This window comes from Aquila chrysaetos, chromosome 2 (genome assembly GCF_900496995.4).
Source record: "Aquila chrysaetos chrysaetos chromosome 2, bAquChr1.4, whole genome shotgun sequence".
Lineage (NCBI taxonomy): Eukaryota > Metazoa > Chordata > Aves > Accipitriformes > Accipitridae > Aquila > Aquila chrysaetos.
The window spans coordinates 46153569-46172505 of NC_044005.1; the positions used below are offsets into that span (position 1 = coordinate 46153569).

The following is an 18937-nucleotide window of genomic DNA, read 5'->3' on the forward strand; positions in this document are numbered from 1 at the left end:
CAGAGGAGTTCGGTGGGATCCAGCTCCCCCCACCCGCAACAACCTCTCAGTTTTCCTCAATCGCACCAGGAAAAGGCAGCCGTTTTGTTTCTAAGAGGCAATTTTCAAGCTTAAGAAAAAAAAACACCAAGCAACACTAGTGTGAAGGAGCCTTCTCAGCTTTACAGTTAAAATGAAATTTTACACTTCGTCTGATGCCCTGACTTAGGTATGAGAATGTCAGTACAGCCTCACATCGCTTGCCGCAGTTTGTGCACAGAAAAAAGCGTGAGAACTCACTATCACATTGATGAATTAGCTTCTAAGGTGACATTGCTCGAAAATGGGTTCTTGAGGAAATTTAGAGGCCTGAAACATATCTTATTGTTCTGCCTGGCACAACATGCAACGGAAACTTTTACACCACCCTTTCTGTTAAAACTTGCAGGATGTCATGCAGAGGCTACATCAAATTGGATTATTTTCAGGGGAGGGACATTTCAACTAGATTCATGGGCAATTTCTGCACCTCGCTTCTTCTAAGTAAAAGTCTTTTCTTCAGCACCAGGGGTACTGCAAATCCAGCATTCGTCTGCTTCACAGCAAGCTCTTGTTTCACCCAGAAATGGTTGCCGTTTCCCATTGTTCTCAAAAGGAATGAGGCCACCCACTTGTTTTTCCTGGCTAGGCTTTGCTGTCACTGCCACTGACAGGAGCCTGCACCCAGTTTCTGGCGCTTCAAACGAACAACTCGTAGCCTCAGCCCATTGAGAAGAAGAGGCAGCCATCCTGAGAACGAGCAGTTTTGTCCAAAGGGGATGTGTGTTAATTTTTCCAGCCACAGTCGAAGGAAACTTTAAAAATAAACAAAACATTAGTCCTAACTATAGCTTTTTACTTGGGGGGGAAAGAAGGTGGCAGATCTATTCAACAGGGAAGGAGAAAACAGGCTGTGGGAACATGCAGTCTCACACATAAACAAGGTGGGACTGCGGACAGGGGAATAATCCGCAGCCTGGGCAATGGATGCCTGTGTAGAAGCATGCGGAACAGCACAGAAGAGATCAGAGGCCATGGAGGAGCAGAACTGCTGGGAAAACTTAGTGTGTGCCTTGATTTGAATTATAGCAGAGTGAAGTAAAATGCCAAAATGGTTATTCTAGTGCTACACGTTACAAAAGACTGCTTTTACACATCTTCAAACAATTAAAAGCAGGGATGTCAGGAACTTTTTTGAAAGAGGTCAACCTTTTTGGTGCTTATGTCATATAGTTCTTAATATTTTAAAAGGAAGTTCTCAGATAGAAATCTACATCAGCATGGAGTTATGGTGGAGAACGTAACACTCATCTGAGGCAAAAGACTTCAGTGTTAATATAAATTGTCCCAAAAAGCTGTCACTACGAGCCTAGAAAATTAACGTTTTAAAAGGATATTAAGATGGAACATAGAAGAAATAACACATCTTAATGGTTAGGACACCTAACAGCTGTAACTCTGAAGTGACACCATGGGAGTGAAAACCTATTGGCTTCCCTACGCATTAGTTTTCTTTCTACTTATGGTCCTAAATTAAATGAAACCAAAGATGCTATCTGCTAGATACTAGATTTAATTTAGGACTTATTGTTAGTATCTTTGCAATGTTGTGGGAATAAACTCTGGCTGGAATAGCTCAGACCCTCCTCTTTCAAAAAATTACATTTAATCCTAAAATCTCACCTGAATGCCCTATCTCTCGCAGGCAGACTTTAGCCACCCCAAAATACTTTCTGAAAAGCTCATATAAGCAAAGGCCTCAGCATTTTTCCCCACTTGCCCCACGTTTGTGATAGCCCTGCTGGCACCTCCTCAGAGATGCGTGGCTTTCAGTGCTGACATGGCCCAGCAGAAGAGAGGTGGTTTGGGATGCACTCGTGTGAAAGGTGCTTGTGGGCCGCAGGCTAAGAAAAACCTACAGAAAGGCAGAGTGACCCTTGTCAGATGTCGTTCTAGTTTCTCCTGAGTGCTGTTACACTGCTGTTTAATGAATCTCACTGACACTGCTGCCCTCCATCGGGGTAAGTGTCAGAAGCTGTTAACCTTGGTTAAAGCTTGAAAACCAGTAGGAAATGCTGCTCAAATCCAGGCCACATACAGGGAGAGCTGGGAACTAAGTGCACAGATGCATTTTGCTGGGACAAACGTAAATGCATCCTTGAGATACTGTCTTGATGGAACTTCATTTATGGAGGGACTGAAGGAGCATTTAGGGAAGATGGTAACAAAATGATGGAGAGCCGGCAAAGCACTTGCTAACTGACCTCAAGGAAAAAAAAACAACCAACCAAACTTAAAAGGAAAAAGGAGTTCTCCCAGCTGAACACTGGAAGGAGAGAAAAGGCTATGTGGAACACTGAGCAAGGGAACATTTATGTTTTGATTTTTATCACGTTCAGCAAAACTGGGTTTCATGTATATTCTCCGCAGGTACCCAAGACTGCACAATCAGTGCCTCCATGTGGCAGAAACAAACCTCCACTGACAAGTTGCTCTGGTGAAAAGGAGTAACAGTATTCTGCAAAGTGCCCCCGGGTAGGGGTGAGCTTGCAGAACAGAAGTCCCTCCCGAGCTGCTTGGAGCCGCTGGCAGGGTCAGGAAACCTGCACCCTCTCTTCTCTGTTGAACCCATGGCTGCCATCACTAGCAAAGCTGCACTGATGAGGAATTAGAGCCCTTTTTGCTCTTCCCAGACAAAGTATCCCACCAAGTGCACTTAGGACAATCTGTGGTAGACCTGGATGTTCAGATTTCAGGGTTTCCACTCATTTGCTCTAGCATGACTTGGGTCAAAACTACTTAAGATAACTTAAGTATTCCAATAGCAAACTCACCATGCAAAGAGTAATGAGTTCTGGCCAGTTTTAATCACGAATTCAATTAAAGTTAGGTTCCCAGCAGGCACATTAACCTATTCCGTATAAAAATGCAGACAGTATTACTGTCAGAGAGATCTTTTTCCCCTCATGCATTTCCACTAGCATGCAGGATGTCCCTAAGAGCAGTCACTGATATTTGGAAGTACCTCTCTGGGGACGCTGTGTGGGTTTTATCAAGCTCCAGAGGAGCCTGAGCTGTGAGGCTGTGAATTCACACCTCAGCCCAGGTCAATCTGAAAGTGCAAGACAGTACAGCTATTTCTTTAAAAACACGTGACATTGTAAACTATGTGAACAGCGGGCACTTAATGATCACCCCACAAAGATATCAAACAACTCCACTTTTCTTGGCCTCTAAGAAACAAGCATGTAACTTTCCCAGGGCTCTAAAGTATTTTTTTTACAGGGATCACAGTCCTGCAGTACTTCAGGATCCCTTTGCTCTGCATAAATTTCAGTCTGTAATGGATAAGAACATTTGCTCCACTTGCTGCAAGGTAACAAAGACCGGTTTATGAAGTTCAACAAAATGACTTGTGCATAGGCTGGTGGCTTTTACTCCCCCTGAACACATGGGCGTACACAGTAACCCTGACTTTTTCAAAATTTTTATTTTTAAAAGGTCCTGTAAAATCAAAGCAGTAGCTCAGTACTTAAAAGATCTGCTGATGTGCTTTGAGCAGGCCATTGGAACACTTGACCAGAGCTCCCTTCCAAGCTCTATTATTGTATGAAGATCTAATCGCAGACATCTCCATTATAAGGAGATACAGGAAGACTTACAGAACAGTCTTGCTCCTCATGACCTCTTTGTTACTATGTTTGGAGAGGAAAGGGGGCAGAGAGGAAGGCAAAGGAAAAAGAAGTGAGGAAGTCTTGCACCAGCCTTTTCACATGGGTTGAGGGAAAGGATGAATTTGAACTGTGCCAAAAGCCCGAGAACTCAGGTACTCACATGTAAGAAGGGATACAGACTATAAATGCCCAAACTAGCCTGGAAACCCCACACATGGGGCACTTCAACAATTCAGTTAGGCACCACCAGTTTGCTGGTACTTCTTACCCTGCATCTCAGCCTGGGCCAAATGATACATACACAGAGGGATGTTTCCTGGACTTTCTGAATTCCTTTCATTTTTGGTCAGATCCATTTTTTTTTTTTAGAGGTCCCCAACAATTGAGTAACAGAATTTCCTCAGAAGTAGCCAGAACAATCGCTGGTTCTGCACAATTCTTCAGAAGCCCCAAGAACTCCCATCAGCAGCAGTTTATGGTTTGTAAGAAAGCACCAATTTCGCTTGAGGTTTGCTGTGATCCGTGGTAATCAGTCACCCTGAGCCCCCAAAAGAATAAAAACAGAGGAAGAGGTTTGCACACATCCCTGCAGGTCAAAGCTGTGGAGTTTCATAAAGTATTGGAAACAACAGCGCTTTACTCTGGACAGAGATGAAGGGTGCATTATTCTTGTGCCAGCGGCCAGCTTAGGAAAACATGCTCCCAGCATCGGGAGTTTGTCTCGACTGACTGACTGAAGAGGGAAAGGGCAAGAGGATGTTACCATTGCCATGCCATCTGCTACGCTTCGTACTCCTTCCTCCCTGTCATCCACTGCCCTGGGTAAACAGTCACTTGAAATTAAACCAGCAAGTGCTGCAGTGTACACATTGTCCTCAGTGGGAACATGAAAATGGACTCAGATGTGGTAGTCAACAACAAAAACAATAGCCAGATCTACAAGAAGAGAGAGGAGTCAGCCCAAGCTGCCCTCCCCATGCCATACCCACCTACCCAGAGGGTGAGTAGATCTGCTTTGCAAAGCACTCCATCTGTGAGTGATGGCAAAGAGCACCATCTGAAAAACAAAAAGAGCGCTGTCTACAGCGTCCTGGAAGTACAATTTCTGTGGGTAATCTCCATGACAGGTAATGTCCTAGCACCAGATAGCGAGTGCACCTTCTGTTTGAAAACTGCTAACAAACAAAACCAAGGCTTTTTGAGGACCACTATCTCCACTTGAACTGTCAGTCAGACTCTACAGAATATGGCTATTGGAAGCAATTTTCAAGAGTAAAACCAGAAAGATCAGCAAGACTGGTATAGCCTGCACAGGTCCTTTGATACACCCTTCCCCAGAAGAGTTGCGAACATCCCCTTTCTACAAAACCATGACCTCCTTGCCTTTCAAGGCTGTAGAGAATGGTCCAGACCACACTCGTCTTGAGACTTAACCATGGCAAATACAAGTTTAGACAAGAACATTCTGTTCTTTGGTGCTGGGACCATGAGCAGTGCCTATTTAAACCCAGACATCAAGCTTATGTTTGTGGCAGAAGGAAGAAGAGTTCATCATAGGATTTTTGCTTTCCAAGACTGTGTTTTCCCCCAGCTTCACTGTCATCCAGATCAAATAAAGATCCAGCAGAAAAATCTCACTCTGATTTTTGAACTTTGCATTCTTTACTTCAAGATATATGTCCCCCTACCTATCTGTCCACCGTACCACTGCTGCTTTTTGGAGCGACAACTCCAGTCTCAGCCCAGGTCTAGCATTTTCTCTCATCCAGCAGTGAACAACTGTAATGTTTGGAATTCTTACAGAAAAATGAGATCCTTTGCTGAATTTTATGAACGTTAAGTGTCAGAACAGCTGCTATCCACGTGAAGACTCAAATGGAGCAAAAGTGGTGCAACCAGATTTGACCAGCTAGGTCAGTCTTCCATCTACCTGTACTTCATGCTCTCTCTTCCCTTAATGAGTGACAACTGAAAATCCTAGACATCCAGGCCAACAAACCAGTTAATTCCCACACTGCTTTACCCTTGTCTGAAATGCCTTCTTGACAACAACCGCTTCCAAAATTCACCCCTGAAAGCAGGATTGGTCTGAATGTGGGACAGGCACCAGTATGCAGCAATGCCCCATTCTGGTGACTCTCCATAAGCAGGAGGCACTTCAGTGCTTTGCCTCCGCCTCAGGAGGCTGCAAGAGTGACATACATTTGGCAGATACACACCAATACCTGAAGCACTGCAGTATGGTTAAACGTGTTCCCTTACTGCTGCAGTTAACAAACCAGAGCCAGCCCCACTCCTGGTTCAGTACTGACTGGTATTTGGGTTCTGCTCTGCTGAGTCCCGGGGCCGGCAGAGGGAGCGCAAGCACACGCATGATTTCTGCGTTCCGAGCTGCAGCAACTCACTCCATGTTTCTCCTAACACAGTAAAGCTGACACTACGATGACAGCCACCACAGACAATTGTTGCAAGTGAAGCCCAGAAACAAAACAAAAAAAGCACCTCTTCCAATGTCTGTCAAATGGGAAAGGACAAAAAAAACCCCCAAACAGAATCAAATGTTACCCTGGGGATAATGCAAAGCATTTTGCAAATATTTGAACATAAAGTTAAAAAAAAAAAATAAAAAAAATAAAAAAAATATGGAGTAAGACCTGTCAGCATTTGTAAGACTGGATAAATAGGATCATCTTTATCTTTTGTCCTCATTCCAGGAAATAGCCATCCTCCATACACACATCCTTGTTTTAGTCCCTTTCATTGAATCTGACTCCAAAGGATTCATCACAATAAACTGAAAGAACACAAGCACACCCTTTACAGAAGGGGTTGTGGCACTTTGGTTTGTTTTTCTGTCACACAAAACAACAAGGGGTGTTTGATGGCCTCTCTCTGGAAGACAGAACCCCAAAAGGGAAGGCAGAAGAGAACTGGACTCACCTCATCCAGTTTGCTTTGGTTTCATCTGTCCCATCGATGGATTTGTAGCGGTTGTTCTTATCAACAATCTGCAGAACAAGAGAACAGATGCAGCATGTCAACTAGCTGGTCCAGACAGGGAAAGGTCTACGACTTTCAAATCACTGCTTCAGTTCCACCCTCAAGTCAGGACATGAAACTCTAGGCCATGAATCTCAGCTCTCCTAGTACTACAGGCTGCTGCGCTGGACATGTGTGCGGAGGCTTCTCTGAACTAAGAGGCATTTTCCTATGTACAAATATCCCTAATACAGAACTATGGATGCAGAATACAAAACCGTTAATAGTCCTGAGATACAGAACATTATCTTCCCTTTCAGGACAGGGCTGAGACACACATTTATTCTACAAACAGAAAAAAGTGAGCAGCATTTCATATCAGCAGCTCTCACTTTTTTCGCACCTGTAACTTAAGTCCCACATCTCATTTCTCATAATAATATCCATCAATCTAGTGATATCTCTCTCTCATAGGCTAACCAAGGCCTGTAGTACTAGGGGAAAAAAATACGGGGTTTGGTGCTGGAGTCTGCATGTAGATCAGTTCCTGACGGACTGGATCTCCTCTTTCCTGGCCTCTTGAGCCACCTGTTCTGCTCAAGCGGGCTGGGAAGAGTACTGCAGGCCTGTGAGAGAGCTTTGCAATATCTAGATACAATCCTTCCTCTATCCTCAAAATGATGACGAGAGCAGAGAAAGGTACTGGAGGAGCCCTAGAGGTTGAGTGGGGATGGAAGAACATAGCAAGGGGAAGAGGAGAAGCAAGCTCTGCTTCCTAAAGCTGTGAACTGAACTCGGGTGCCATGGCACCTGGTCTCCTTTCACGTATCAATACCCTTAAGCTTCTAATAATTATGGCAGGTTGATGTTCGCCTACTGCCCACGTGGGTCAGTGGAAGATCTTCAGAGAAGGGGAAAGATGGCTAAGGTCTGGCTCCACAGACCCGCGAGTCCCCCAGCTCTGAGCTGCATGGCTGGGGCATCACTTCGTTGGGAAGACTCGTCACTCACCAGCCACGAGAAGAATCCTGCGGACTTGTCCTGGCTAGAGATCTGCCCCTCGTACGGCCCGAAGATGTGACCTTTGGGGATCACCTCGTTCATACAGCGCACGTCATTCTCCCCATTGGGCTCTTTCACCACCTCCATTCCAGGCGGGATGGTCAGCGCTGCCCGATCAGGGATGCCAACGGGCACTGGGGTGTCAGACACGAACACTGGGGGGCCATGGTTCGGGCACTCATCCACGAAGTACTCCTGGCAGGACTCGCAAACTGCGGGTGCAAGGGGAGCAGGGGTTAGTTTGGGCAGATGCGATGCCTGTACAGGCTCACATAGCTCATAGGACGCACAGTGCTCAGGCCAGCGTGCCCCAGCTCCCCATCCTCCCCCCGGACCAGCTGAGTCCCCTCCCCAAAGTCCGACCTCCACACACGCAGGTGCTTCAGCGGCTGCTCAACTCATTTCACCACGTCTCTCCACAAGGGCTCTGCCCCCAGCCATGCCTGCCCGACCAACGCCTGCGCTTGCGTGAGCCCTGGTGCCCTACGCGGACTGGCCACGTGCGCAGGGAAAGCCCCATCTCCACCTGCAGAGACAGAGGGTGCGGGCTCCTCGCACATCCCTGGTCAGCGGCAACGTCCTCAAGCCAAAAGGTTTGATTCCCCATGCACACGAGGGGAACTAAAACAAACATCCCTGGAAAAAAAATACCCTCATCATACAGCCTTTATTCTGTGCTCGGGAGAAAGGCAGCATCCCAAGGCACTTGCCCTGTGACCAGACAAGGACTCAGGCCTACAATTTGATATTTTGTAGGTTTGCCAACGTAACCAGCACCAGTTTTCTTTCCCAGAATACGGGGAGGGGGGAAAGAGTTGTCATCGACACAATGCTCCCTTCACCGTTTCTGAATTCAAGCCTTTGGGTTCTGCAGACTCTTGGGCTTTTCCCACATGCACATTTTCATGTTTCCAGCACACCTTCCACCTACCTCCCTACCACTGCACAGCCCCATGATGGACAAGCTGCTTTTGTGCAACAGCTTCCTCATCAAATGTGCCGGTCTTTTCAGATCATGCAAATTTGTCCCCAGCTTTTTTCTTCCCTGCTTCCTGCCCCAAACCGGCAAGGTGCCGACTAGGAAAGACTGAAGCCTATATAAGCGGCGGTGTTGCTTTTCCCTCAGTCACAAGACACTTACACCAGAAATCCACTTGCTGAAAACTCTTGGTCATGATCAAATCCCGTTTCCCTTTCAGTTTCTTGGGCTCCACCTCCATGGACTGTGGGTCAGGCCTTCCAGAGCTGGGGAGGGAACAACAGAAAGATGATGTTAAACAACCAAGATGTTGGGACTGCACACAGAGAGGAGCAGAGGCAACAGGGCCTGACCAACTCTCTTAGTCCCCACACCAGCAGCAGAGAAATGATTTAACTTGCCATCCAACCTGCCAAAAGCTGGTACCTGAGATGGCTTAAGGCTAAAGCCTACAGCAGGTCAGCTAGAGCACCTCCATGCATGGCACACATGTGGCACGTCCCACACTGGGCAGGAGAGTGGCAGAGAGGACTCCCACCAGCAGAGAGGTGCTACAGCCTGGGAAACGTGCGGCTCAAAGGCAAGGCATCACCCTCAACGCGTGCCAGCACCGCAAAGCTCGATGCGAACTAGCGTACATAACAGACGTGTGCCTAGCACATGAGTAGGTGACCACCCCCGTCATACAGCTCAAGGCAGACCTCACAAGGGAGGGTTTTAATAACTTTGAGAAGTTCAGGTATATCTCGCAAAACCAACTTTAAGCTGGGAGGGAGGCAGAGAGAAGGGGGTTACGGTACATCGGACCGAAGCTCAGCCGCGTACCAAGGCTGTCCATACTCCTGGTCCCGGCGCGGAGAGCAGGCCTCTGTTTTTATCGTCACCATCTCCCCTAAGGAAGCCTGGGTCTGGATCAAACAGTCCTTCAAGTTTTCACTCATGTTCTGAAAAACAACAAAGGAAGGGAGGAGAAAAATGAGTGGCCAAGAAATCACAGCCTTCCTCCCCCAGGAACCACAGCCTTCCTCCCCCAGGCCAGGACGCAGCCAGCAGAGCAGGCTCCCTCCTGGCATCAAGAGCTGCCATCACATGCCGGGGCACCTACGTGCGCAGGTAGGTGGAAAGCCCTTCCCGCGCTGGGGAGGACAGAGCAGTTCAGTCGCGGGTCAGGTGAAGAGCGTGAGACGCCACGGAGCGACCTGAGGCACGGGGAATCTGAAGTATGCTCCACAGAGCCCATTAAAAACGTCGCGCATGTAATTTAAGACTGGTGGGTGGGATGTGTTACGGAAACACGGAGCGCCGCTACACCTCAGACCAGGTCTTTGGGGACAGGATGACAAGAAAGAGGAATGCAAGTCGTGGCGTGAACCAGGATCTGTCTACAAATATAACGTATGCCAGTTGCCATCTGGGAACGGAGCGTGGTGTACTACGCCCCTGCAGACGGAGCTTTCTGTGTGCTCCGGACACCTCTGACAAACAGGTTAAGTGCCTACAGCGCTCTGCCAGACTCCACCAAATTGCACAAGTCGTGCCCTCGATCCTCCTGTCCCTTGCGATGACCGGAGCCGAGCTACCACCACCCTTCTGGCACGCAAGCCGCTGTGGTGAAAATGCTTCTCCCTCAGCTCAATGCAAGAGCCAGGAACAATTAATGATGTCTAAGGACAGCAAGCTCCAGAACAATAACAATTCCCTCCTCCACCCATCACGGGATGCCCTTGAAGAGAAAATATTGATATGGCAAGTGATGATAATTCGGAATGGGTTTAATTAAGATTTTTGGAAGGGCCACGAAGCTTCAGAGCATCCCAGCTCAAGACAAGGAATAAAGCAGAGCACCGCTTGTCTCTATCGCATTCGTCTTAAGACTTCCTCCAAGGCACACAAACTGGCCGCTCTCAGGCACCATACCAGATCAGACAGACTTCACAGCTGCTCCCCCCAAAGTCCCCTGTGATCCCCCTTTCCACGCCTGCTGCCCGACGGCACGCTCCGTTATGCTGCGTGCTCGTGGTGCCCAACAGAGGGGCCTCAGCAGCTGATCAGACCCCTTCTGTCAGGGGAGCTGGTGGAAGAGCCCGTCCCCGTCACGATTCGGCTCTGGGCATCCCGAAATTCGTGTTCTGAAGACAGGAATTTTCTTATTCCACACATGCTTGTACGGGACTGAGCACTGTGGAAATCTGGTCTATGTTTGTGCCCTGTTTACAGCAAGCCAGAATGCTATTCCCAGCCCCTGTGGCTCTTCTTTGTGCCAGGGGACAAACGATTAATTTTTCCAGCCCAACTTCTCACATGCCAATGTGCAGCCTGAAAGACCTTTATCGAGCCTGTATCAAGGAGTCACTAGTTAATATTCATATAGTGCTCTGAAAGGAAAGCCTCAGCATTAAGTACAACTAGATACACACAAACACATGCACTTTTAAGCCTTTACAAGACGCCCAACACAAGACACATTTTCTTTCAGAATTACCACAGCCAGTCAGAAGGGAAGCGGTATTAAGGGCAAGGAGGGGTTCATTATTTTGGCAGGCTGAGCCCCTGGTCTGTGCTCTCCGGAGCGAGAGAGAAGCTCTCCAGTCCTGTCCCCACGCACCACCTGCAAGCAGGGGCTACCTGCCCTTCCCAGAGGAGAAGGAAAAGTCTTTCCTGAAAAGTCTGCAGTAAAGCAGCTCAGGAGGGAAAAAGCAGCAGCTGGGGGAGGGGGAAAATGTTAAAAACCAAGAAGGGACGGGAGCTGCCCCAGAGGTGGTTAGCTGCGTGGCCTGCACTGGCACAGGAGGCAGATGCTGGCTGCGGGGCAGATGCTCTCGGTCAGAAAACCCACACATTTCGGAAGCCTGGTGGACAGGGCACCTGGAGTTAAAACACCCACAACACCCAAGGCTTCAGTAGGAAGAGATGCAGACATCAGTCTCCGAAGATACAACGGTTCTTCCTTTCCCACTCTTCCCTTGTGAGGACTCCTCCATTATGGAGCGAGAGAGACCCTGCGACGGCGCAGCCTGACCTGCACAAGGCAGGCCACTGCGCTTCCTTCCGTGAACTCCTGGTTAAACTATAGCATACCTCCAGCAGGGGAACAAAAAAAAAAAAAAAAAAAAAAAAAGAAAGAAGAAATCGAGTGTTTATTTTTACACCCAGAGCTCCTCGTTTCACTGTACGGCACATTTTGCAGCCCTCCCCTCTCATGGTCCTCCCTGAACTCCCTCCAACTTATCAGCAACATTCCTGCGCAGCACCGGCCGCAGCTCTCCTGCGCTGACGGGAGCAGCGCCTTGCACCAAGATAACACGCTCCCTGCCCCTGCTCAGGATTTCCATGTTTGCGTCCAAGTACCGCGTTCACTTTTCTCGCCACCGTGCCCAGCTGGGGTTTTGTGTTCGGTGAACCGCCGTAAGAGCCCTAGCTCCTACAACAGCTCCCAGGCCACCGCGCACCCTCCGCCAGCCCTCCTACCTGCTCTGCGACTAGGTGGCTGCTTTTAAGACATTCACACAACTTGTTGGTTCACCCAGCATACGTGTGAGCACAACTCCACCGCTAACTTGCCTCTTTTCATTACTTGCAACTTGCCTGCGCTTTGTGTTGCCCACAAACATAATCCAAATTAACTTTGTGTTTTCTTCCAGGACACCGACAAACTTAGAATCATAGAATCGTTTAGGCTGGAAAAGACCTTTAAGAGCATCAAGTCCAAACGTAAATCTAACACTGCCAAGTCCACCACTAAACCGTGTCCCTAAGTGCCATACATCTACACATCTTTTAAGTACCTCTAGTGATGGTGACTCAACCACTTCCCTGGGCAGCCTGTTCCAACGCTTAATAACTCTTTCAGTGAAGAAATTTTTCCTAACATCCAATCTAAACCTCCCCTGGCACAAACTGAGGCTGTTTCCTCTCGTTCTATCGCTTGTTACTTGGGAGCAGAGACCAACACCCACCTCTTGATTAGCATCAAGTCAAAAAAAAAAATTCCCAGCTGACACTACTAGAAATACACTATCAGCAGTGGCTCTCCTTTTGCTGTCACACTGTGACCTTTCATTTAGTCAGGTTTTCGTTTATTCATAGAATAGTTTGGGTCAGAAGGAACCTTTAAAGGTGATCTAGTCCAACCCCCCTGCAGTGAGCAGGGACATCTTCAACTAGACCAGGTTGCTCAGAGCCCCGTCCAGCCTGACCTTGAATGTTTCCAGGGATGGGGCATCTACCACCTCCCTGGGCAACCTATGCCAGTGTTTCACCACCCTCATTGTAAAAAATTTCCTCTTCTCTAGTCTGAATCTACCCTCTTTTAGTTTAAAACCATTACCCCTTGTCCTATGACAACAGAGCCTACTAAAAAGTCTGTCCCCATCTTTCTTTACAAGCCCCCTTGGAGTATTAAATGCTGCAATAAGGTCTCCCTGGACCCTTCTCTCCTCCAGGCTGAACAACCCCAACTCTCTCAGCCTGTCCTCACAGGAGAGGTGTTCCATCCCTCCGATCATTTTTGTGGCCCTCTCTGGGCCTGCTCCAACAGCATGTGGCACACGGAATCATTCTAGCTGCTTATTCCGATGGCATGTGGCACAACTTCAGTGCATTAAACATGCAAGACACACCAATGCTTTTACCTTTATCAAGCAAAATTACAGCAACATCAGAAAATCACATCATGTTAGAAAAGACCTATTTTTAAAAAATCTGTACAGGCTTATTATTACAATTAACAGCCCCTTAAATCATGACCAATCCAATCCCTACAAGCTATTACATTATTTTACTGGAAGCCAACATCAGACTGCAGGTAGCCTAGTACTCTAGTTTGCCCAGATAAGACTTAGTATTAGCTTACTTGTTTGTGACTAACACATAGCAAACTTAAAAATGTACTGCTGTAGTAGTTGTTGTTTGGTAATTTCCCAAGCTACTGCTACAACAGAAAGCATTATGCTGCTGCTGTAACTGGTACTGTCATCTAGATTTTCTGCCAGCTACAGGAAAGAAACATTTGACATTTCTCCAGTTCCAGGCATCAGTAGATGACTGTGCTTTTAGGACTCTCAGCTTCTGATGTATTTAAAGCTGCTTTTAATTTTTCCTAATTTCACTGCCCATTAGTTTCTCTTTCTTGCCCTTTCTCCCCGCCTTTTAGTTTTCCACAACCATGAGTCTAGTTCACATTCTGCACTTTTTACTCCCTCCACTTCATTGGTTTGGGGGGGGGGGGTTCTGGCAATTTTTATAGTTGTGTTTGTTCCAACACCTAAATATGAAGATCCTCTGAAAATTTCAGATGATGTGCAGAAGCACCATGTAAGCGTACGCAGAGCAGGGTCCTTGGTTACTGCTTAAGGTATCCCGGGGGGTACTCAGCCTCCCACGTGCATGTCGCTGTGCCCATCAGGACAGTCAGTCCTGCCAACGTCAGCGTGCACACAGCCTACTGCAAAGTCCTAGCAGCACGTCAGAGAGGACAATCCCTAGGTGAGAGAGATGCTGTGAAGATCCAGGTGCTGTTTGCACACAACATCAAGTCCTTTGGACAGCAAAGGCAGTCGTGGTACAGTACAAGGCACAATGCCCCTCGGCAGGCCCAGGACACCAGTGTGACTGCTACGAACCCGAAGAGGCATCCCCAGGTTCACCGGCAGTGCCACATAACCTCTGCCGTTTTCTTTACAAAGTAGGCAAGGACCTGTCACGTTTCCGCATGACACATCTTAAGATGCCCGGTGGCTTTACCATACTGCTCGCCATCAGGGAAGTACAAAACACAAGAACATCTGAGCTGTTAATCTCTAATGCGGGAAAAAACGTCCAAATGGGGTTAAGCATGAACAAACCTGTGAATTCCTATCCTCAAGTATGCCGCCTTTATCACTGCCCCTCTTGTAGTTATTAGTTAACAGCCACAGACTCTTATCTGCGTGGATCAGCCTCCAAAACAGAGCTTTAATTTTACATTTTACTGGCACGTTTCCCAGATTGGGACATTCTTGCATGTGAAACAGGCATGTAGGAATCCATCCCCTCCTCAGCACACAGCTCCTTCACTCAGTTTCTCCCCGCTGGCCTTCTGGAGGTCAACCCCTCTTCTTTTAAGAAAGATCTTGCGTAGCTCGTACCACGTTTTAAAGTGCAGGCCCATGGTGAAAGATGGACTTGAATTCATATGCTTTTTCTACAGTTGCATATTATTACCAGAAATAGTAATCCAGAACAGTCAGCTACTGACGAGCCGAGAAGGGGGAAATAAAGCACAGCATTCAAGGCTCCGAGCTCCCCCGCAAACAGCCATGGAAGACCCAGGCTGACCGTCTTCCCCGAGGTGAATTCACTTACCAAGGTCCTTGGCCATGCCAACCATTTCGGGTCACTTTATGAAGTACCAGCTGGCTACGCAGCTCACGCTCGCAGCCAATGCAAACACCAAGAGACCCCGCAAAATAAGAGGGAGGACCAGTTTGCTCAGAGGAGGACCACTGTCCACAGACAGACGCTAAACCCACGCTCCGCCGGGAAAATCGCTTTCGCCTTGAGAGTTGCCACAGCGCTGGCTTAACGTTTCCCCTACCCCAAAGTACAACGCTCCTGTGGGCGAAGCTGTCTTCCACCCGGCAGCGCAGCAGAGCGGCATCCCGGCACGGTGAAGGCTGGTGGCAGGGCAAGAGCCGATGACCTGGCTCCCAGCTTGACGTGAAGCCGGGGCTCTTCCCTGACAGCTGCAGAGCAGGGCTGAAGGCAGCCTGCACAGCTGGAGACAAGCTGGGGCAGTCACAAATTCGAACTTAATTAGTGAAAATTACAGGGCATGGATGATGTAGGATTTGAGCAGCACGGGCTGTGACTAGGACTTGTTTAAATCATTGCCAATTACTCCACTGCAGTCGGAAGCCATGAATTCACCAGAAGAGAAGTATGAAACAGTTTGAGTTCTGAATTCTGAAAATACCGAAGAAGGTCAGGTCTACTAGAAAGGCACCTGGAAAGCACCCCCAGTTTTGCTGCAGCTTTCCGAAGAAGCTTGGAGAGCAAGCTTCAAAACCACAAGACTTAAACCCATTTTACAGCAGGGAGGGCTGAGAGTTCCCAGTGGTTTCAATGACTTGCTCAAGACCAGCAACTGACATGACAAACAGCATCGGGGTGCCACGAGACCAAGTTTCCCAGTGTCATCCCGACTGCAGACAGGCTGGGTACAGGGACATTCCCGTTTGCCAGCCTGGAACTCCTCCTGCCATTTCAAGTGGATGCGAGATGCGTTCACACTGTCACTCTTACGTGGTCCACTGGCAAACTGCATCATCAAAACCTGCCATGATCTACATCATGACAGACGCGTTTCAGAGGGGGAAGACAGAAAAGAACTTCTGAAATAATCCCTGAACTAGTCTTGAGTTTGTCTTATGGTGACTTCTAGTGAAGATAGAAAATGCTGCTGCCTTTACAGGATTTGACACAAAATTCTGTATTATGGTCAGTTGGGAGCATTTTCCCTTTGTTGATCTCAGGGTAGTAAGCTAGTGGCATGCATCAGCACAATCCTCTGCAAACCAGGTTTTATCTGGCACAAATTCTCTACATTAAGTGTTGAGTAAGGACTCACCACAGCGGGATGCTGACAATGTAAAGCTCCCATGCAGCCTAAAAGCCTCTGAAACAGCGCGGCATGCCACAGAGCCAAGGCAGCTACTTATTGCAGCTGAAAGAATAAATAAGTGACTTGCATTTTTAAAATATATTAAAAATAATTCCTTTAAACTGGAAACTTCTCATTTTTGCTGTATTTGGCTCCCTGCATTGATGTCACAGATTCACAGTTTAAGGGCAGAAAAGAGAATTAGGTCAACCTGACCAATCCCCTGTACATCACATGCTCTTCTTACCTTTAGCCTACGAACAGGACAGAATCCAAGTCTAGCAAGAAGAAGAGAAGCCAACGCTTCATCAGAAGTTCATTTCAATTGTTAATCCTCATCACAGACAAGTTATATGTGAATCCCTCTAGTTCTGAGCACCAGTCAGCACTTCTTTCAAAGGGCCCTGCAACCCAGTGGGGAAGGCTGAAATACCTGGCATGTTGGGACGCTGCTTTGAGCAAATGGAAAGAATTGCTTCCCAGGTTAATGGCTGTAACAAACCTCACCATCTTTGGTCAGGACTGCCAGTTGCACTTCTTTGCCTTTGGCTTCCTCAACATAAATATATACCTACATTTATAAAGTTAAAACAAACAGACACAAAACCCCAGTACTGAAACAAGATGCTATTCCACCAACATTTTTCTCCCCCAGGACAGAATAAGAGTACAACCAAGTGGCAGATGTAAGCCTTGTTCCTTAAGGTACTACTAAAAGGGGTTTGGATAGCAATAGTGATAAGCACTGAATAAAAACACATACCTAGCAGAGCCCTGGATATGTACCCGTGCAGGATCTTCTCAGCTTTCCAACAATTTTCGTCATTCTTCTATGTAACTTTTCCAATTTTCTCTACATTACTTCAAGATGCTGGCACCAGAAAGCTACGCTGATATAAGACTGAGTCTGTAGTAAATATAAGGGTTACAGACATAAGACTACCTCCTCACCCTGATTCATTACCTCCCCATCTGTGTGTCCAAAATCATGGTCGTCTTTTCCAGCTAGGACCTGGCACAGAAAGCTCCCCAGAGCCGCCTGCCCATTCCATCCCCACGTTCTCACATGGGACTGCTCGGGACACAGCCCCCATTTGCAGATCACGTTCAGGACATGCCTTTCCAGATTCATAACTCTCCATTTGTCTGCATAAAAATTGTTTTGTTTCAATGGCTCCATTTACCAAACAAACTGCATTACTCCGTCCTGCCCCTATCAATAACTACAATTCACGAAACTTGTTTCCTCTACACATTTTGCCAGTGGTGAGTCATGCTTTCTTCTGCATCATTGAGCAAGTGTCAGGCAGAATTGGCTTCTCCCTTACCCTCATTTGAAGGGAAGGGTCATCGAGTCTACTTTGCAAACGCAGTCTCCACAGATCATGTTGCAGAGACTCTTCTGTAAAATGATCAAGCTCTAGCTTAAAATAGCTGGATTATTTGCTCCTCTGATCTAAGGAGGCAATGCCAGAGCCTTGATCTTTTGACGCTGAAAAACCATTTTCTACATTCATCTTAAAGTTAATCCACAAACAGTTGATTTATTAGTGTGCTAATACTGTCCTTTAGCTTAGAGTATCCTTCATCCTCCTTACTGTTTATACTGCCACTTCAGTTTATTTATTGGATGCTGACTCTCTATCAATCACTACCTTCACTTCCTAAGCCACTTGTACTTTATGGATCTTCTTTGGCATTAGATATTAATGGGGTTCTCATCACTGAGTTAACTGCCTTATGTACCTAAGTATATCACATCCACGGATGTTTCTTTAAGCCAATGGTAAGCTTCTCAAAAACCAAAATCAGACCTGTATGAGAAGTGCAAGACACCTTCCGTAACATCAAATTTCAAGCATGAATTACTTTATATTTACCCAGGATTGGTGTCACGCTACACAACCTATCATTTCCTGGACCATCCACTCGGTGATTTTCAGAACCGTCCCAACACAATCACTCTTCCAGTCTCCCAAATTTACTGCAATCCACCAAGACTGATTAAAAATGAACATCAGCAAGCTAGAGACATCCTCTCATTTATCCAGTGCTCCCTTTGTTTTACGGGAACATGCTTTTTCCTAAGCACAGCTGCCAGCAAAACTTCGCTTACCCGCAAGACCCATGCGGGTCCCTGGATTCCTACTTACGGGGCTCTACTTTTAGATAATCAACTTATCCTTTCCTTGCTGCTGGCCCAGATGGCAGCCTTGACGGCAATCAAGCACACACAGCTCAACAAAGGGAAGTTAGGTTTGGGTCTGCAAAAGTTCAAGTTTTTCATCATGCAGGTGCTTTTATAGAAAGCAGAGATGTGAATTTACTGCCCAAATGCCCTACTCTCATCTGTGGACAGACAAAAAGGCTGGAGTGAGGAAGCACTTGGTAGGCACGCAGCAGGCTGGGCCACTGCAGCGCTCCTGCTCTGCTGTGCTGGGAGAGGGAAAACACACTGGAGCGCCTTTAATGTTTTATAAGGCACACGTAGGAAATTCAAGATGCCCCAGTCGGGTCCTGCCAGCCTCACCGCGCGCCTGGGACCCTGCCACATAGCACTCAGCACCCGCCTGCTGCCCGCCACCA

The 18937-nt window shown here is 47.3% G+C and overlaps 1 protein-coding gene across 5 annotated transcripts in view; it reads right to left on the reverse strand.

The window, feature by feature from the left end:
- The window catches only part of PRDM11 (PR/SET domain 11), a 46905-nt gene that overhangs the window by 18951 nt on the left and 9017 nt on the right, over window positions 1-18937 (reverse strand). For all 5 annotated transcript variants that reach the window (XM_030039853.2, XM_030039844.2, XM_041129218.1 and 2 more), the window contains 4 exons: window positions 9538-9656; window positions 8875-8978; window positions 7683-7945; window positions 6633-6700 (listed from right to left, as the gene is read on the reverse strand). In XM_030039853.2, the coding sequence (XP_029895713.1) occupies window positions 6633-6700; window positions 7683-7945; window positions 8875-8978; window positions 9538-9653 (551 nt within the window). In that variant the 5' untranslated portion in view covers window positions 9654-9656. Of the gene's footprint in view, window positions 1-6632; window positions 6701-7682; window positions 7946-8874; window positions 8979-9537; window positions 9657-18937 lie in introns of those variants that run through there.